We start from the raw sequence: 21,137 nt of genomic DNA on the forward strand, positions 1-21,137 counted from the left end.
TTGACTATGGGTATTGTATCACAGACACAGTCCCTTTGACTGTTCAGAGATGTCACAAAACCCGCCGAAAGATGTAAACAACCATGCATGAGAGGCACCTATTTGACGGAGGAGGTCCGACAGCTGATCAGTTCCAGTCATTCCACCAGGAAGGAGGTACACAGCTCATGTTGGCTATAGTTAAACCATGCCTAGACAGTTAATAACGTGGTTCAGTCATGTCCGCATTGTTCCTTTGTCCCAGGAAGGGCCCTCAACAAGGGAAGTGTCCAGGCGTCTCGCAGTGAGCCAAAGCGATGTTCTTTGGACATGGAGCAGATACAGAGAGACAGGAACTGTCAGTGATATGCCTTGCTCAGGCTGCCCAAGGGCTACTACTACAGTGGATGACTGCTACCTATGGATTATGGCTCGGAGGAACCATGACAGCAACGCCACCATGTTGAATAATGCTTTTCGTGCAGCCACAGGACGTTGTATTACGACTCAAACTGTGCGCAATAGGCTGCATAATGCGCAACTTCACTACCGCCATCCATGACGAGGTCCATCTTTGCAACCACAGCATGCAGCACGGTACAGATGGGTCCAACAACATGCTAAATGGACCTCTCAGGACAGGCATCACGTTCTCTTCACCAATGTGTGTCGCATATGCCTTCAACCAAACAATTGTCGGAGATGTGTTTGGAAGCAACCCAGTCAAGCTGAACAACTTAGACACTCTGTCCAGTGAGTGCAACAAGGTGGAGGTTCCCTGATGTTTTGGGGTGGCATTATGTGGAGCTGACATATGCCGCTGGTGGTCATGGAAGGCGCCGTAACGGCTCTATGATACATGAATGCCATCCTTCGACCAATAGTGCAACCATATTGGCACTATATTGGCGAAGCATTCGTTTTTATGGACGACAATTCACACCACCATCGTGCACATCTTGTAAATGATTTCCTTCAGGATAACAATATCATTCGACTAGAGTGGCCAGCATGATCTCCAGACATGAACCCTATTGAACATGCCTTGGGATAGATTGAAAAGGACTGATACGGATGGTGTGACCCACCAACCACTCTGAGGGATCTACACTGAATTACCATTGATGAGTAGGACAATCTGGACCAACAGTGCCTTGATGAACTTGTGGATAGTTTGCCACGGTGAATACAGGCATGCACCAGTGCAAGAGGATGTGCTACTGGTGCATACAGCAATCTGGGATACGACCTCTGAAGGTATCTCCGTTTGGTGGTACAACATGCAATGTGTGGTTTTCATGAGCAATAAAAAGGGCGAAATGATGTTTACGTTGATCTCTATTCCGATTTCCTGTACAGTTTCCTTAACTCTTAGAACTGAGGTGATGCAAAACAGATTAATGCTAGGAAAAGTAATTCTCCACGGTGTGTCCATGGTATAAAAATGATAGACACTTAGATGTCCTCTGATGTATGCAAAGAAAGAATCCACAACAGCTCTGTAATATTTTATTAATTTTCTTTTGGTGGTCATTTTTATTTTTACAGAAAGTTGCCTTATGTATCTGTAGGAGTAAACTGTACATATACTGGCTTTTTACCTACATATTTCTTTCACTTTCAGAATGGCACAATATTTATATTTACGGGAATGCTGACAGTGTGCAATAGCATAGACCAGCTGGGGATTATTATATCTCACGAAGTAGCACATGTACTTCTGTCACATATGGTAAGTTTTTTCGCCTTCAAAAGAAATCCTCATCTGTGAAGTTCCCTGCCAAAATATGTAGTATATGATCATAAACCCCAATACATTTGAGTTTCTTGCTCCTATATCCTTAATCAGCCATCTGTCTGCAATTATCAAAGTTCCTATAGAAAATTAAAGTTCATACACATAACGATTCAAGATAAATTACCAGATTGCAGTGTCTAGGTTTCCTATTCCAGGGTACTGATTATATTGTTTTTTCTATTTTAGGTAATCCTACAGGTATTCTTTAATTTTTATATACTCTCTAGATTAACTTTGCAGTTTACAAAGTGTTTGTGCAAAGTAATGTTGGTCCAGTCTGCTGGGTTAGATCAGAGAGACTCTTAACTTTCAATTACTGCCTTGCCCAATCCACTCGAACCTTTGCTGGTATCGGGATGCTGTTTCTGGATAGTGTGTATGTCATGTGATGGAGTCAGCATTTGAACAACACAGTATGACAGTTATGTGCTAATTTAAGTCATTTAAGGAGGATCTTGACTAGCAAAAGTGATCTCATGAATTCTGACCGTCAAATGAGTATGAAAATGATAGCAGAAACTCTCAGTATTCCAATAGGTTAAGAAAAAGGCTCACCTAAATGGGAAGGGAGATTGTCAAAACCTGCAGTTACACCACGATAGTGCTCCCATCCATACTTCTCTGCATTTTTTGGTAGTTTCTGGCCAACGTGCAGTCCCGACCTGGCCCTGACAGAATTTTTTATGTTCCGGAGCATCAAGACCGACCTCAAAGTAGTCAGTTCTGTGACCACTGTAGCAATGCAGACTTCTATGGCATATTCACTGAAAAAAATGTGTAGATGCCAGAGGGGACTACTTGAAAGATTTGAAATGTTTGCAACAATATCTTGGATAACATGCTTTTTACATATATAATTGCATTACTTTCTGGGTGTGCCTTGTAATCTTGAGGATTTCTACTAGATATTTGAATTCAGATTTCAGCTTCTTTGCATAACCGAGTTGCTAAAGGTTGACTAGGTATAATGGAGACCCTTCTGCAAATTGTGTATTTACATGTTAGATTTGGAATTCAGTTTTGAGTGCAATTTCATATAGGTTTTAAGAGTGGGTTGCTTGTTGTCTATGGTTGGCCAAGACACCTGGATCATTTACAGAGTGAAGGAATTTTCATTAACAGTATTTGCCCAGTACAGGAAGAGTCATAGTGTGTAATTTTTGCATCTGAGCAACAGATGTTGGATTAATGTGGTGGGGTAGATGAACAGTGTGTCTGCAATGTTACGTGGAGTAATAGCATAACATACTTTATCAGAGATATTTATACTATAGATCTGAATCACTTTTACTAAAGATCCTCTCTCTTCTGATTTTAACAAGTATACCAGTGTGACATTGTAAAACTTTGGCTTCATGGAACTGTCTGTTCTCATTGTTATTATATTTAGCATAATACTTGTCAAAATTTCAGTTTTTTCACTGCTTAAGAGTGTTATGATGGCAAGGATTCTGCATTGGTAACTGTGGTTAGGCCTATGGCTGCTTGTGGTATTTACCCTTCTTTGTGACAATATATTTGAGCAAGCTGCATAGTCAGGGTCTTGTAATTAATTCAATATCACAATCCAGAACCCCCCCCCCCCCCCCCCCGGGGGTCCACAAATCTCTTGTGGATGCGTGCGTGGCGAGCACGGGGCCCCGAGTTAGTGCCGTTCTCCTTTCTTTATGGGCTGCCCTACCCCCCTTCCCCATCCCTCCTCGTCCCCAATCCTCCCCCCCCCCCCCTTACCTCTCCTTCACACTCCCTCTTCTTGGGAGTAATGTATCGAGCCTTCGCACGGAGACGGACGTTTGAAAACTCCAGGATCCTGTTTCCTTTGTTTTTCTCCTTCCTCACGCTTTCTTCCTCTATTGGTCTTTCCCTGCATTCACTCTTCTCCTTGCTTTCATGCCCTTACTTCTCTCTCTACCTTATTCTCCTTGCCCTATTCTCCTTGTCTTCTTTTCCATGTCTTATTCTCCACTTCGGCATTTGAGATTCTTTCTTCTATCCCTCTATCCCTCTCTCTCTTTCCTCTCTTCTTTCCTCCCTGTGCATGTCTGAAGATCGACCCACGCGTACGCACGCGTAGCTGGTGACGGGGGTAACGTGTAATTCTCCACCCTGGGTAGACAAGTAAGGCACGCACGTACCCGCTGGTAAAGGCCAGGCCCAGGGAGGGGTGATTGCCTGAGCTGTTACCTTCCAAAAGTGCCAATTGGTCCCTCCGTTCGTTTCTCGGGAGTTGTGACCTGAGGTGTGGACAATCACCTAAGGCAGGAGTGCCCTCTGAGAGGGCCCCCACAAGGAAGGAGCACCCCAACGGAGACGTTGACAATCATGGGGTATTCATCCGCAATGGATTTCTCTTCTTCTTCTTCTTCTTCTTCTTCCCTGTCGTCTGCCCAAAAAAGAAAGCTAGATGCAACTCCTGTTCCGAAAATTCTACCACCAGCACCGAAGTTTCTTGCTGTCACAAGATCTGACGGTCACAATTTCTCAACAGTCAACCCTCTCGTCATTCAGAAGGGTGTAGATATGATTGCAGGACCAGTGAAATCTTGTACATGGTTGCGCAATGGTACCTTGCTGTTGGAGATAGAGAGTGCCTTCCAGGCCCAAAAATTACTTCGAGTCACTCTCTTACACACATTTCCTGTATGGGTGGAGGCCCACCGCACCTTCAATTCGTCGCATAGTGTGGTGTATACCAAATCACTTGAAAGACTAACTGATGAGGAGATTCTGTCTTTTCTCTCTGATCAGGGAGTGATGGCCGTCCATCGGGTCATGAAAAGGGTCAACAAGGACCTCATACCGACCCGGTCATGAAAAGGGTCAACAAGGACCTCATACCAACCCAAACCATATTCCTGACATTCGACAATGTGCAATTGCCTTCACGAATTAAAGTGGGTTATGAGATCATTTCTGTTTGGCCGTATGTACTGAGCCCTACAAGGTGTTACCAATGTCAGCAGTTTAACCATACATGGCAGTCTTGTTCAAGTGCGGCTAAATGCGTTACCTGTGGCAGGGACACCCATGAGGGTGACTGTCCACCTCTGTCCCCTCGTTGCATTAATTGTATGGGCGACCATGCTGCCTCCTCTCGCGACTGCCTCATCTACAAAGATGAGAAAAGTATACAGGAAATTTGAGTGAAAGAGAAGGTGTTGACCGCGGCTGCTCGCAAGTTATTCAATAGCAGAAAGCCCACTGTGCTTCCGGCAGGTCAATACAGTACTGTTCTCGCCTCTCCTTTGCCTACCAGGGAGGTCACTACACAGATATGCGATCTAACATTTAGCGATTCGATCGTCAGTTTGACCAGTGGTAAGATCGCCCGATCAACGTCTCCTCTTCCTCCCACCAACCCTAAGGCTCAATCATCATCATCTGCTACTGCTAAGACGAGGACCTCTAAATCAGATGCTCGGACCTTCAAAAAAGAACCAACACATGAAGATTTCTTGCGTGCACAAACTTCACAGCCATCAATTGTTCTTTCGACAAAACGTAATTCTTCAAAGAAGGCTCATAGAAAAAAGAGTTCTCCATCTCTGCCGAGGTGCGTTTCTTCTCCTGCACCACCCAGCAGTTGTCGTCCCTGGCCATCCTCTGTTTCGCCAGGCCACACTGCTGGTAGCCGCTCATCTGGCCTTTCACCAGCGGAGGAAGCTGCCCCTCCTGACCAGCTCAGGAAGGTGGCAGACGCAACTGTTGAGTTGATGGACCATGACTCACCACCTATCGATTGCAGCAGCAGTGCTCCCTCGAAGCCAGGCCCTCAGCAGCCATCAAGGTGACCCTTTCTTGTTTCTTCTTTTTATTTTCGTTTTCCCAATGGCACTTCTTCAATGGAATATTCGCGACATTCGGTCCAACCGAGAGGAACTAAAATTGCTCCTTCGAATGCTCTGCCCGCTTGTCATAGGTCTCCAAGAAATGAAGTTACGCCATGTGATCGTATTGACCTGACGCACTATACCTCCATGCATTTTGACCTACCCCCTGTGGCAGGTATCCCGGCTCACGGAGGGGTCATGTTGCTGGTTCGGGATGATGTCTACTATGATCCAATCACATTGCATACAAATCTGCCGGCAGTTGCCATCCGAATTACTCTCCCCACTTCCACATTTTCCATTTGTACTGTTTACACTCCATTGTCTGCCTTTACTAGGGCAGGTGTGATACAACTGATTGCTCAGCTTACTACACCATTTTTGTTGATTGGAGACTTTAATGCCCACCATCCCCTTTGGGGCTCTCCAGCATCCTGCCCAAGAGGCTCCCTCTTGGCAGACCTTTTCAACCACCTCCATCTAGTCTGCTTAAATACTGGTGCACCTACCTTCCTTTCAGACACAATGCATACCTATTCCCACTTGGACCTCACAATATCCAACTTGCACGTCGGTTCGAGTGGTATGCTCCATCTGACACATACTCGAGTGACCATTTTCCGTGCGTAATCCATGTCCTGCATCACACCCCTTCTCCACATTCCACTAGCTGGAACATCTCCAAAGCCGACTGGTGGCTTTTCACCTCCCTGGCGACCTTCCATGATCAAACCCTCTCCAGCTGCGATAGTCAGGTCACATACCTCACGGACGTTATTCTCACTGCTGCTGAATATTCCATCCCTCGTACTTCCTCTTCTCCACGTCGAGTTCCAGTCCCCTGGTGGACTACAGCATGCAGCGACGCTATTCGTGCTCGGCGACGTGCTTTACACACCTTCCAACACCGCCCTATGATGGCGAACTGTATCAGTTACAAATGACTCTGTGCAGAATGTCGTCGTCGTTATCAAAGAAAGCAAAAAGGCTTGCTGGGTGGCTTTCACTAGCTCATTCAACAGTTTTACTCCTTCTTCGGTTGTCTGGGGTGGCCTGCGCCAGCTATCTAGCACCAAGGTCCACTCCCCGATTTCTGGCCTGAGTGTAGCAAATGAAGTCCTTGTGGATCCTGAGGATGTCTCAAATGCCTTCGGCCGCTTTTTCGCAGAGGTCTTGAGCTCTGCGCATTACCACCCTGCCTTCCTCCCCCAAAAACAAGCAGAGGAGGCACGGCCACCTTCTTTCCAGTCTTTGAATTGTGAAAGTTACAATGCCACCTTCACCGTGTGGGAACTCAAAAGTGCACTCGCCCTGTTCCGATCCTCTGCTCCGGGGCCCGATGGTATCCATATTCAGATGCTGAAGAACCTTTCTCCTGCAGGTAAAGGCTTTCTTCTTCGCGCCTATAATCGCATCTGGACTGAAGGTCATGTTCCCACACGCTAGCGTGAAGCAATTGTTGTTCCCGTACCCAAACCAGGAAAGGACAAACACCTTCCTTCCAGTTATCACCCCATCTCCCTTACCAGCTGCGTCTGCAAGGTGATGGAGCGCGTGGTAAATTCTTGATTGGTTTGGCTCCTTGAATCTCGACGCCTCCTTACCAATGTTCAATGTGGCTTTCGTAGGCGCCGCTCTGCTGTTGACCACCTAGTTACCTTGTCGACCTTCATTATGAACAACTTCTTGCATAAGCGCCATACGGTGGCTGTGTTATTTGATTTGGAGAAGGCTTACGACACCTGTTGGAGGGCAGGCATTCTCCGCACCATGCACACTTGGGTCCTTCGCGGTCGCCTCCTTCTTTTCATTAATGCATTTTTAATGGATCGAATGTTCAGGGTACATGTGGGTTCTGTTTTGTCAGATGCCTTTCGCCAGGAGAATGGGGTGCCCCAGGGCTCCATTTTGAGCGTGGCCCTTTTTGCCATAGCTATCAATCCAATAATGGATTGCCTTCCAGCTGACGTTTCAGGCTCCCTTTTTGTGGACGACTTTACGATCTACTGCAGCGCTCAGAAGACATGTCTCTTGGAGCACTGTCTTCAACGTTGTCTAGACTGTCTATATTCCTGGAGTGTCCCTAACGGTTTATGTTTTTCTGGTGAGAAAACGGTCTGTATGAACTTCTGGCGTTACAAACAGTTTCTTCCACCATCCTTACATCTCGGTCCCGTTGCTCTCCCATTCGTGGAGACAACAAAATTTTTAGGTCTTACATTTGACAGGAAAATTTGCTGGTCTCCACATGTGTTGTACTTGGCTGCTCGTTGTACCCATTCCCTAAATGTCCTCCATGTGCTCAGCGGTACATCGTGGGGAGCAGATCAAATGGTCCTCCTTCGCTTATATCGGTCCATTGTCCGATCAAAGCTGGATTATGAGAGCTTGTCTACTCTTCTGCCCGGCCGGGAGTTACGTCTGGCGACTGGAGCATTCTACACCAGCCCTGTCGAAAGTCAGTATGCCAAAGCTGCCGCATTACCGCTGAACTACCGGCGCAATATGTTGCTTTGTCGGTACGCCTGCCGACTGATGTCATTGCCCGACCACTCGTCATATTTCTCCTTCTTTGACGACTCTCTCGACTGCCAATACGGGCTGTATGTCTCTGCCCTGTTACCTCCTGGAGTTCGCTTTCGTCGCCTGCTTCAGCAACTTGATTTTACCCTCCCTACGACTTTTCAAGTAGGTGAGAGCCCGACATCATCTTGGCTTCAGGCTCAGGTTTGCGTTCACCTTGAACTCAGCTCACTCCCAAAGGAGAGGACCGCGGATTCAATATACCGCTCGAGGTTTGTTGAACTTGGTTCAAGGCTTGCTAATAACGTCTTTATTTACACAGATGGCTCAAAGACTACTGCTGGTGTTGGATGTGCGTTTGTCGTTGGGGATGATAGCTTTGAATACCAGCTCCTTGACCAGTGTTCAAGCTTTACAGCTGAGCTTTTTGCTCTCTATCAGGCTGTTCAGTATATCCGCCGCCATCATCATTATCGCTGTGCCGTCTGCTCTGATTCTTTGAGCACCATTCAGAGTCTCCGTGACCCATATTCGGACCACACTCTTGTGCAATGAATTCAACGGTCGCTTCAGTCACTAGCCGATACCGGCCTACGTGTCCTTTTTTTTTTTTTTGTGGATTCCTGGCCACATTGGTGTGCCTGGGAACGAAGCTGCTGATGTTGCGACCAAGGCTGCTGTCCTACTGCCTCGGACAGCTTCCTTTTGTGTCCCATCAACTGATGTTAGTGAGGTTCTTTGTCAGTGCGTTTCATCATTGTGGCATGAGGCTTGGTCCTCTCTCCATGAAAATAAGCTTAGGGCCATCAAACCGATCCCGACGGCTTGGACGACGTCCTCATGCCCTTCCCGGCAAGAGGAGGTCATTTTGGCCAGGTTGCGGATTGGGCATTGCCGATTTAGCCACCGCCCCACAGTGCCCCTGTGGTCATCCATTGACAGTGCACCATGTTTTATTGTCCTGTCCCCGTTTTATTCACTCTCATGTTGTCCTGTGTTTGCCGTCTACCTTACAGGAACTTTTAACTGATGACGCTCGAGCAGCTGCTCGTGTCCTTCGTTTTATTACATTGACTGACTTGTCCAAAGAGATCTAACTCTTTTATTTTGTTAGTAGTTGAGCGTCCCCCCCCCCCCCCCCCCAAAGAAAGGGGGGGGCGGGGGGCAATCCAGTAAGTGTGAGTTATTACCAGTGGGACACACACAGAATAATGCCCTGTTTTATCTCTGCTAAATACTTTATATTGGCCATTCCAGTCTCATTGAACCTGCTGTATGAAAAATGCAAATTGCTTAAATGGAAATGGCAATTCAGATTATTGGCCAAATAATAATAATAATAATAATAATAATAATAATAATAGTAATAATAATAATAATTATTATTATTATTATTATTCAGCTTCAAGTAATCAAATATAATATCTAGAAATAATACAGTTTCAGAACATCACACAGACATATTCTTCTGAATATGTCAGTTTATGAATTATAAATTAAGAATTTCTGTTTAGCAATAAATTTACATTTTAATAGATTTTAAATTTGTTAATACACAAATAACAGTGTTGGAAAAATATTAGTATGATTAGATTACTTGTGAATTACCTAAAACTATGAGCTTTGACATACTTAAAAAGTGTATTTTGTAAAGATAAAAAATTCATTTAGGGAATAAAATGGATTTTCAATTAAAATCCTTTTTAATTGCTCTTTTAATTTGCTGGTAGGAAGATTGTGAGACTTCTTGGTAAGGTATTGTCTAGTGCCAGCCCAGCATGGAGTTCATTTTTTTTCCATGTAGTGCTGTTCAGTGGCTATTTACATGGTATATTAATTTTTTGTTTTGTATTATGCTCGTGTAGGTCAGTGTTTAAGGTTGGATTAATTATGTTCATAAGCAAAGCTATGTTTAGTTTAACACACCTAATTTGGAAACAAGTTTTGACATGATTGTCTGGGTTTGGTACCACAAATAATTCTGATGTTTTTTTTCTTCTTCTTCAGTGTTAATAATGTGCTGATGTTGGTTTGTGTTGTTGCACCCTACATTTCTACCGCTTATTTAAAATTTGATGAGACTAATGAACCATAAGCTGCTTTTAGACAGTTTACAGGCTAAGGAATCTGTATGCATGTCCCACTTCAGGTTGTCTTGGATTGTGATTCCCAAGAATTTTGTCCATTTTTCCTTTTTTTACAGTGTCATGTCCTATGGATAGTTTCATATCAATCTTTTTTTTATTTCCTGGTGTTAAATTCCATTATTACAGTCCCTGGAGCACTTTCATATAGGTGCCTTCATTGAAATACTTGGCTGGTCCATTGGTAACACTGTTGCACAGCACCTCCAGGCTGTTATAGGATTTGTGTTTGCACACAATTGATGTATCATCTGCATACAATATTTTTTTCTTAGAATTAGGAGAACAGTACTTTATATTGTTAACATAAATCAAGAAAAGAAGGGGTCCCAACATGGAACCTTGAGGCACTCCATATACGATATCAGTAATTTTGGATTTGAAGGTCCCAATGTTTGTTTTAACCATCAAAAATTGTTTCCTCCAGTATTGAGGATATTCATACCAGTTGTCAATCATGTGATCATTGCCACAGCATGTTTTGGAACAACTCTACCCCATTTTCAAGTGCTAAAAATGAGGAAACCTGATAAAACAATCCTCCTTGCCACAACATGTTTCGGGATGATATTATTCCATTTTCAAGTGCAAAAAATAAGGAAATCCGATTAAACAATCCTCAATATTGCTTGAATAACAGTTTTATGATGGCTTCACATCAATTAAATTGTTTGCCGTTGCTAATATACGATTTTGTTAACTCATAGCCAGTTCTTCCTCTAATATACAGGTTCTTGTAAATGGGGGCTACTTGTGTTATCTTTAGATTGTCTGAGAAACTACCTGATGCCATTACATCTTTTACTGTTGTGGCCATGGCGTCAGATATGTTGTCCATTCACTTCTGTCAACTTGTCCTTGTTTTCCACACTCTCTCTGTTAACAGTTTATTCAATACATCTCTTTAATAGTTTGGACATTCAGTGACTGAACTATAGGAAGCAAACATAGAATGTATGTATTTCTGCAAAAAGCCAGTCATGGAATTAATTACAATGTACTAATGTGTATTTTTTTCTTTTGTTTCCAGGCAGAGCAGATGAGCAGATTGCATTTACATGAATTATTGATGATTGTGCCAATTATTATATTATGGGCATTGTTTCCTGATGGTGTTGCCATGTTTTCTCAATGGTTGTCCAATTTGTTTGTAAATACTCTTGTTCACTTACCGTTTAGTCGCAGTGTTGAGTCTGAAGCTGATGAAGTAGGTTTGCAGTTGGCTGCCAAGGTAATGTCTTAGACTGTATTAAGCATATGATATATTTGTAATGTTACATGCTCCTGTACATGGAAATTTCTCTCCTTCATCTTTTGTGTATAAAAAGTATTGAACATAAACTACTGCTAGTAATTGAAAAATGACTGAAGTTACATTGAAGAAACTGCCTGACACATGATAAAACATGTCATTTGTTATTGTGAATAAAAGTCAGTGTTTTTTTTTATTATTATTATAAAGTTATGTTTGCTGCTGCCAGTCACAATTTTCCTTATTTATTTTCTGCAAGCTGTGTTTCAGGAAATAATTCCTATTATTAAACAGAATTTTTGTGTACTGTGATAATATTAGATATGATGTTTACAATTTGTGAGCTGTTGCATTATTCTGGTGATTGCACTGTACATAAATCTCTCCCTTGTCCATTTTTCTTGTGAGATATTAAAAAATCAGGACATGACACCCTAGTGTTTCCCATTCACCAGTGTTAAATAGGATGCTACTGCTGAAATAAGCACAAGTGGATGCGTAAACTCAATATTTTGTTTCTGATCAAACTAAACACATCATCATAACTACAGTAAAAACTATTGCTGAACACTACATGTGCTTTGCAATAGCCAAGATCCCTATCTGACAATGAAGTGAGGAAAAAAACCCACTGAAAGCTAACCCTGCATGCAAAACCTTAAAAGAGTGCTGTTACATGCAGCCTTCTAGCAAAGTGTCTGAATCACCATCTTGTGTATTGTGCTGCCTCTCCTCTGACTTACTGTCTAATTCTGATTCTCAGAAGCTACTGTAATAAAATTATTTTTTTATCTTCTTAAATATTAACAGAACCAGAATGAAAAATGCTCTTATCATAGCACAAAAAGGCGATTATCTCATGGACAGAATTAGGCATTTAAAGAAAGGGAACTAGCTTTTCAACTTATTTGACAGCTTCAAAGACATTTAAATCAAAACATATTGCATATTTGCGCTTTCACTTGTTAGTATTAGTACCCATGTCACGTAATATAATGCATCATGTCAAGTAAAGTAATATGATACATGATGTCACTGGCTAAACCCAGAATTAATCCATAATACGAAAATAAACAAATTTGTTTTGGCTGCTTACTACTGCAGGAAAAACAGCAAGCAGGGTGGGGTAGCAATTTACACAAAGGATAATGTGATTTTATTACACTACCTGACTTAACTAGGGCAAATGTCGAAAAGGATTATGAAATTGCAGCTATAAAAATTACTCAGTTCAACCTGGTTATTGCTACAGTTTACTGATCACCTTCCGGGAATTTTGAACTTTTCTTAAACAAAATGGAGTCATTGCTAAATAAAGTAAATAAAATGAATTGTGAATTGATAATCTGTGGTGACTTCAATATTCACTTCCTCATGAATAGTGGAAATATGGAGACCATTTTGAACCTTGCAAAATCCTATAATTTAAAGGCTGAAGTAAAAGCAGCTACCCGAGTAACAGAAACTTGTCAAACAGCTCTTGATCAGTTTCTAGTCAAGAAGAGTTTACAAAACACCTCACTAAAAATTTTCAATGCAGGTTTTAGTGATCATCTTGCTCAAATATTAAGCATAAAAGTACAAGGCAGTAATATTAACAACATGTCTTTCAGAACAGCATATCGAAGTTATAATCAGCATAATGTAAACTACTTCAACAACTTATTACAGAAAGAAAAGTGGCTAGGAGTGTACAAAATGAATGATATAAATGAAAAATTCAACACTTTCATTGATATATTAACCCATTTCTTTGAACTTGCATTCCCACTGAAAACATTAACCATACGGGGGAACTCTAGAACAAATGGCTGGATCACAAAGGGAATAAGGGTTTCATGCCAGAAGAAAAGACTCCTTCATGAAATATGTAACTCAAAAAATTCCTCACTTGTAGTACACGCATACTATAAAAAATACTCCAAAATATTGAGAAAAGTAATAAAAACAGCAAAAATAATGCATAATGATGAAATCATTTATAATTCAGCTAATAAATCAAAGGCTATGTGGAGTGTTATAAAAAAAGAATTTGGAGAATACAGACAACCTTGCAAAAATATAACACTATCACATAAAAATAAAAAAGTAACAAACCCCTTAGAAGTAGCCAACACATTTAACAACTTTTTCACAGAACAAAAAGGCTGTTGCAAAGGAGCACGAGAATGTAAAGAGCAACTGATAATAGATGCAGAGGTGACATATAAAGCTAAAACTAAACAAAGGTCGCTACATTATGCATACATTGATTACCAAAAAGCTTTTGATAGTGTACCCCACTCATGGTTACTACAAATATTGGAAATATACAAAGTAGATCCTAAATTGATACAGTTCCTAAACATAGTAATGAAAAATTGGAAAACCACACTTAATATCCAAACAAATTCGAATAATATCACATCACAGCCCATACAGATTAAGCGTGGAATATACCAAGTAGACTTATTAAGTCCTTTCTGGTTCTGCCTTGCTCTGAACCCACTATCCAACATGCTAAATAATACAAATTATGGATACAATATTACTGGAACATACCCACACAAAATCACACATCTGCTATACATGGATGATCTAAAACTACTGGCAGCAACAAATCAACAACTCAACCAATTACTAAAGGTAACAGAAGTATTCAGCAGTGATATAAATATGGCTTTTGGAACAGATAAATGTAAGAAAAAAGCATAGTCAAGGGAAAACACACTAAACAAGAAGATTACATATTGGATAACCACAGCGACTGCATAGAAGTGATGGAAAAAACAGATGCCTATAAATATCTAGGATACAGACAAAAAATAGGAATAGATAATACAAATATTAAAGAAGAACTAAAAGAAAGATATAGAGAAAGACTAACAAAAACACTGAAAACAGAATTGACAGGAAGAAACAAGACAAAGGCTATAAATAGTTATGCTATACCAATATTGACCTACTCATTTGGAGTAGTGAAATGGAGTAACACAGACGTAGAAGCACTCAATACATTTACACGATCACAATGCCACAAATATAGAATACATCACATACATTCAGCAACAGAAAGATTCACATTAAGCAGAAAGGGAGGAGGAAGGGGATTTATCGACATAAAAAACTTACATTATTGGCAGGTAGACAATGTAAGAAAATTCTTTATAGAACGAGCAGAAACTAGCAAAATACACAAAGCACTCACTCATATAAATACATCAGCTACACCATTTCATAACCACTTCTACAACCCTTTAGATCACATAACATCAACAGATACGAAGAAAGTAAATTGGAAAAAGAAAACACTACATGGCGAGCACCCGTATCATCTAACACAGCCACACATCGATCAAGACACATCTAACACATGGCTAAGAAAAGGCAATATATACAGTGAGACAGAAGGATTCATGATTGCAATACAGGATCAAACAATAAACACCATATATTACAGCAAGCATATTATTAAAGATCCCAATACCACAACAGATAAATGCCGACTTTGCAAACAACAAATAGAAACAGTAGATCACATCACAACGGATGTACAATACTAACAAATACAGAATACCCCAGAAGACATGACAATGTAGCAAAAATAATACGTCAACAACTTGCCATACAACATAAACCAATAAAACAACATGTTCCCACATACAAGTATGCACCGCAAAATGTATTGGAGAATGATGAATACAAATTATACTGGAACAGAACCATTATAACAGACAAAACAACACCACATTACAAACCTGACATCATACTCACCAATAAAAAGAAGAAATTAACGCAACTAATGGAAATATCCATACCCAATACAACACATATACAGAAGAAAACAGGAGAAAAAATTGAAAAATACATCCAACTGGCTGAGGAAGTCAAGGACATGTGGCATCAGGATAAAGTTGACATTATACCAATTATACTATCAACTACAGGAGTCATACCACACAATATCCACCAGTACATCAACGCAATACAGCTACATCCAAACATACATATACAACTACAGACATGTGTAATTATTGATACTTGTGCAATTACCCGAAAGTTCTTAAATGCAATGTAACATATACCGTACAGTTAAAAGGAAGTCATGCTTGATCAAGATCCGCGTCACTTTCCATTTTTAACCAGACATAACGTCCGAGACAGGAAAGAATAATAATAATAATAATAATAATAATTATTATTATTATTATTGTTGTTATTATTATTAGTGTTATCACCATTGTTAGTGGCAGAAGTAGTAGTAGTAGTAGTAGTAGTAGTAGTAGTAGTAATGGTGGTGGTACAAGTACTGCAAGTATTAACTTTATTAGTTGATTGTCAGTATTACTTTCTCACATTGTCACTATATACACTCAAATCATTTTAATACTATTTGTCACATTGAAATTGTTATTTCTTAGGTAACTACGCTGTATAAAAGGTACTGTGTGTGTGTGTGAAACCCTGGCCCTAATCATTTCAGGTTAAGTAAACAAAGAAATAAGTAAACAAATAAAAGCAGATGGTAGCCAAGCCTGCAGGTGGTGCTGTTACATTTTATCACAAATGGCACCTGTTAATGCCCCCAAATATGTTGCAAGTGTCAGCCATGGTCAGGTCAATGTTCTGCATCATGAGTGCATTATGTTGGAGCTAAGTGAATTCGAATGTAGGCAAATTGTTGGTGCTCGTATGGTGGGTGCTTCCATAGTCAAGGTAGCCAAAGTGTTTGGTGTTTTAAGAGACACTGTATTGAACATTTATACTGCATTCAGGGAAAGCAGAAAAAACACCATGTGCTAAGTCACATAACAGATGAAAGTGTGTATTGAGTAGTGTTGCCAGTTTTTTTACCCAGTAAGGGACAAATGTTCAGTTGGGCAAAAAAATGGGATTTCCCTTGTTTGCCTGGGACAGTTTTTTGTGATTTATTGGTCTTTATTATATTTTAATGAATAATGTGTAAGTTTTAACATTCTTTCATTTGATTTGACAATTTTTTTTAAAAAAATCAATGCAGTTATAATCATAGTTGAAAATGGTCATTAATTCACTTTTTACCAAATTCGGGTACATTTATTTCATACACCAGTTCATTTTAATGCCATCTGTAAAAAAAAATCCTTTTTCTGAAGCAGTTGGAACTAGGGATGTGCAAAATGTTAGGGATTTCATTCCTGAAAAAACCTTCCATGATTTTCTAGCATTTATCCATTGCACTCTTATTTTTGTCATCGAAAGACTGCGCCTTGTCCAGGCTTCTTTTAATTATTTAAAATTCTTTGTATAAGGAGTCTATACTCAGTTGATTGATCCTTAAAAGTTAGACAGCTTTTTGAAAATGGTCGTAATTTATTGGCGATTTTAAGTTTAAAAACAGCGTATTGGAAAGGATGTTGTTTTCTGAGAAATCATATCATGGTAACAAATATCCTACAAAATTGGTGTAGAACTGCAGAAAATCATTCCGAATAGATTCTTTTGCATTAGTGCCTTACTTCCAAAAAAAGTCGTCTTTTATTCTTTGTTAAGCTTTTTGCAAATCCCATGCATTTCAGCAATTGACAGAGAATGTGAATTAGTCTTTTTCATTATCAAAAAGTTATATTAGGCAGAAATGACAAATACACCAAAGTTTTTTTCCTCCTCTTCTTACATGTGATTATCTTTCATAATAGATGAGGACATGCTTTGCAGAATTACAGAAAATGAGATTTTAGTGCAGACCACATTTGTAATTCTCTTTCGACAGCAGGACCAAGGGAGAAAAATCTGGTGGCAACATGTTTTGTTATTTCTTCCCATTGAACCTCATTCACTTCAAATTGGAGTTGCAAGTCTGCTCTTCATTTCATAGATCTATTGAGGTGACTGCATATTTTCAGTATCAAACTTTCTACATCCATTTTCAGTTTATCAGTTCTGTATTTTGTGGCGTTGTGGAGAATATGGACTATGGACATGGCAGCCAGCTTTGAGAATTCATCATTTTTAGCTAAAGGAAGTGTATAAATGGAATGGTTTCCTCTGAAGTTTACATTTATGTTGTCAGCAGTGAATGCTGAAATTTTATTTAAAAACAATCCATTTGTCTCCAGTGTGTATATTAATAACCTCAAAACCTAATATATACTTGCATTGTTATATTCTACAAATTCCAGTGGATGGTGTACAACCCCAGTATCATAATCAAAGAATCGTAAGCAAATCGGAAACATTTATTTTTTAATTAGTTGCATCTGTCACTATAGAAAAGTGTAGATTTTTTTCTTGGGTGGCCTATAAAATATTTTTAACAGATTCTTTGGCTAGTACTTCATATATAATAGCTTCTACTTTTGTTCTTCCACAGCTAAAACAGTGGCAATTTTTGAATCACTGCAGCTATATGGTAATAATTTGTGTGAACAATCCATATTATTGTAGCTAAGAGAATACTTTACCATGTGATAAACAAATGCAAGTCCTCCAGCAATAATCTTGTCTGTCTCCAAGGCAGATGGTTCACACTTCGCAGAATATTTGCATAAGATACTTGATGCTCTATTGCTAACAACAGTCATGTGAGATTTAGTAGATACATGTTGTTTTACACCAGCAATGCCTCCATGAGCACATGAGAAATCTGTATTGCACAGGCAACAGTACACATTGTACAAGCTTTCTTTTACTTGTCTTAACTAGCAACAACTATTGTCCCAGTTCTGATTATACTTAGTCAGCCTTTTATCTTTCTTAGAAGGTATTCCACCATTTCTGGATGAATTGTCTGTGTCACTATCACTTAAATCACTCATTTTGTCCATAGTTTTAGAAATAATTCACAAGCTTAACGTGTTCAACATGTAGCAGTTCTTGGAAAACAATAAACTAGAATGACAACCAAAAATGGAATTAAAAAATCCTTCCAGTGTTGTTAACATGCATTGACATAGAATTTAAACTAGTTAGCAAACAAATGGAAATGTTAAACACAAAATTGTACAATGGAAGTGAGGTGGATAATAAACAAATAGAAGAATATAAAACAAGCAGACCGAGGCAAATAGAGAGACATGGCGCCACACGAGTGGATGGGAATCAGTGAATATTGGCCCTGCCCGCCACTATTAAAGACTGATAGCCACGCTAGTTGTATCTTCATGTGGTACATGTGTAGATAATACATACTTGCCACCTGTAGTGTGAAAGATTTCACAGTAATAATTGAACAAGGTTGAAATATGGGCCAGAGCCTGTCCCAGTGGCACATTCAAAACTATGTCAGAAATACGGAATACCCTGGGAAATACGGGACACCTGGTAGCACTAGTGTTGAGTGATAGTGACAGACAGTATTAAAGGGAGAACTCTGTAACATGGGAACTTAAGGGTGATATGGAATTCCAAAACCGCTCATCTGTGATGCAAAAGCCTGTAATATAAAAGCATGGTGTTGAAGCCATAAAACCTGGACTATGGAAGTAACTCATTTGGTCTGATGAGTGTTGTGTCACACTGTTTCCAACTTCCAGCTGAGTGTACATCTGGCGTACGTCATCCCAAGCCTGTGATGCAGACTGCTTGCTGCTAAGAGTGAAACATGACAAGAGTTTGGTAATGATTTGGGCGGCAATATCATGGTATTCTGTGGGCCCAGTGGTTATTCTGCAAGGTCGCATTGCTGCCAAGCATTATCTGACCTGTTTGGCTGATCACGTCCTTCCCATGCACAATATTTGTTCGCCTGTGATGGTGTTCCAAGATGACAGGGCCCCTCTTCACTCAGCTCCCATCATCTAGGATTAGTTTTGTGAGCATGAGGATGAACTGAGAATCTCCCCTGGCTGCCACATTCACCAGACCTCAATATTATTGAGTCTTTGTGGTCTATTTTAGAGAGAGAGAGAGAGAGAGAGAGAGAGAGAGAGAGAGAGAGAGAGAGAGAGATGGACAATCACTATCCACCCACATCATCGTTACCTGAACATACCATATATTGCAGGAAGAATGGTATATAAGATTCTGTTGAAAACCATACAGGACTTATGTTTATCCATTCCAACATGATTGGAAGCTGTTTTCAATGCCAACAGTTTTCCTGTACCGTATAGGGCAAGATAATGTGTCCTGCTTTTGGTGTTGCCATATTTTTGTCTACTCCCCCCCCCGTAGGAAACTCTAGTTAGTTTTAGTCAATTTGTAACTGTTGTGATAGATACAGAAACCAAGCAGACAGCAATAGTTTGTCCTTGTTGGCAGTAATGGGGTCTGGTATCACAGTATATCAGTACAGTACCAATAGGATCGAACATACTGACAGCTCAGAACACTTCAACAGATATTATACTAAAAATTGAAAACATAAAATAGTATAGTACTTTGCAGAGAAGTTGGAAGATTTGGACGTGATAATCATATTATTTTTTCTAACACCTGAATGAACCAATCCATTCTCTCTCTCTGCTGCTTCCTTATTACTATTTATGTGGCCACAATGATGTAATGCCTACCGTTGGTTACTTCATAAATTGTTTTCCCATTTTGCATAATTTAGTTAAATAATACTCTTTTCACAGGCATGTCTGGATGTAAGGGAGGCCAGTGCATTTTGGGAGAAGATGAAATCACTCAGTGATAGTGAATCTGAGGAAGTAATTGAATTCTTGTCTACCCATCCTGCATATGACACGAGGAAGAAGTTTTTGGATTCGAAAGTTCCAGAAGCCATGAAACTCCGAGAAAAATGCAATGTGAGTCTGCTGTTTATTTGTTGTTGTTTCTGTATGCCTCACTGTAAAAGAGTGTGCTAAGGAAATGAATCATAATAGGTGGTGTATATAACTACAGTGAATCCATATGGAATACAAAAGGGAAAATGATGCATGCTCTAAGTTTAAAAAAACATGTAATAATCTGCTTTAGAATTTGAAAATGCAGTAATGTATGTTAAAGGGTCCAAAAAGATAGACTATTTTATATCTTCTGTTGGGGGATTGAATTAGGGAGGATAGTGAGGTGAACCAGAGCTCGTCGTATAGTGTGAGAATGTCATTGAGAGAATTGTGGAGTTAAAGGTCATAGAATAATACATGACAGTTGTATAATTTGAGTGATCTGGTTGTTTCAGTAATATGGAGAGAACTAGTGTAGACAAAAAAAAAAAACAACAGAGATAGAAGCTTGTGACTGCAGAGTGCAGAAAATTTTGGAAGAATATGTGAAAGGATAGCGCGAATGTCATGTGTGGTAGGCTTCATACACAGTAAGTTTTGTGACCATAGGAACATGAATCCAAACTTCCTGTTAACCCTTGAAAGTGAGTGAGACAGCTCACAGGTAACAAAAGATCTGAAGTGTTTACACGAGGGTTGGAACTTAAATAGTGGCAACTATTTATTCACAACAGATACGAAAGAGTTACATGTTTGCACTTGTTACTGTCCTTCAAAATAGTTACCAGTGTTGTGTAGAACCTGTTGCAGCAATGTGGAAGGCGTAGTATACCAGAGCCTGTTCTGTTGATGGTGCAAATGGAGCAGTCTACTGCCTGTCGAATCTCTGGAACAGTTCTGGAGTGAATGCCACAAAGTGGTTCCTTCATCTTCGTAATCAAATCAAAGTCACGAGGACTTAAGTCCAGGTAGTATGGT

The 21,137-nt window shown here is 40.1% G+C and overlaps 1 protein-coding gene across 1 annotated transcript in view; it reads left to right on the forward strand.

The window, feature by feature from the left end:
* The window catches only part of LOC124555420 (metalloendopeptidase OMA1, mitochondrial-like), a 100,941-nt gene that overhangs the window by 70,429 nt on the left and 9,375 nt on the right, over nucleotides 1-21,137 (forward strand). Inside the window, exons 5-7 of the mRNA XM_047129325.1 lie at nucleotides 1,604-1,711; nucleotides 11,305-11,505; nucleotides 20,064-20,237. Of these exons, the coding sequence (XP_046985281.1) occupies nucleotides 1,604-1,711; nucleotides 11,305-11,505; nucleotides 20,064-20,237 (483 nt within the window). The remainder of the gene's footprint in view (nucleotides 1-1,603; nucleotides 1,712-11,304; nucleotides 11,506-20,063; nucleotides 20,238-21,137) is intronic.

This window comes from Schistocerca americana, chromosome X (genome assembly GCF_021461395.2).
Source record: "Schistocerca americana isolate TAMUIC-IGC-003095 chromosome X, iqSchAmer2.1, whole genome shotgun sequence".
NCBI lineage: Eukaryota > Metazoa > Arthropoda > Insecta > Orthoptera > Acrididae > Schistocerca > Schistocerca americana.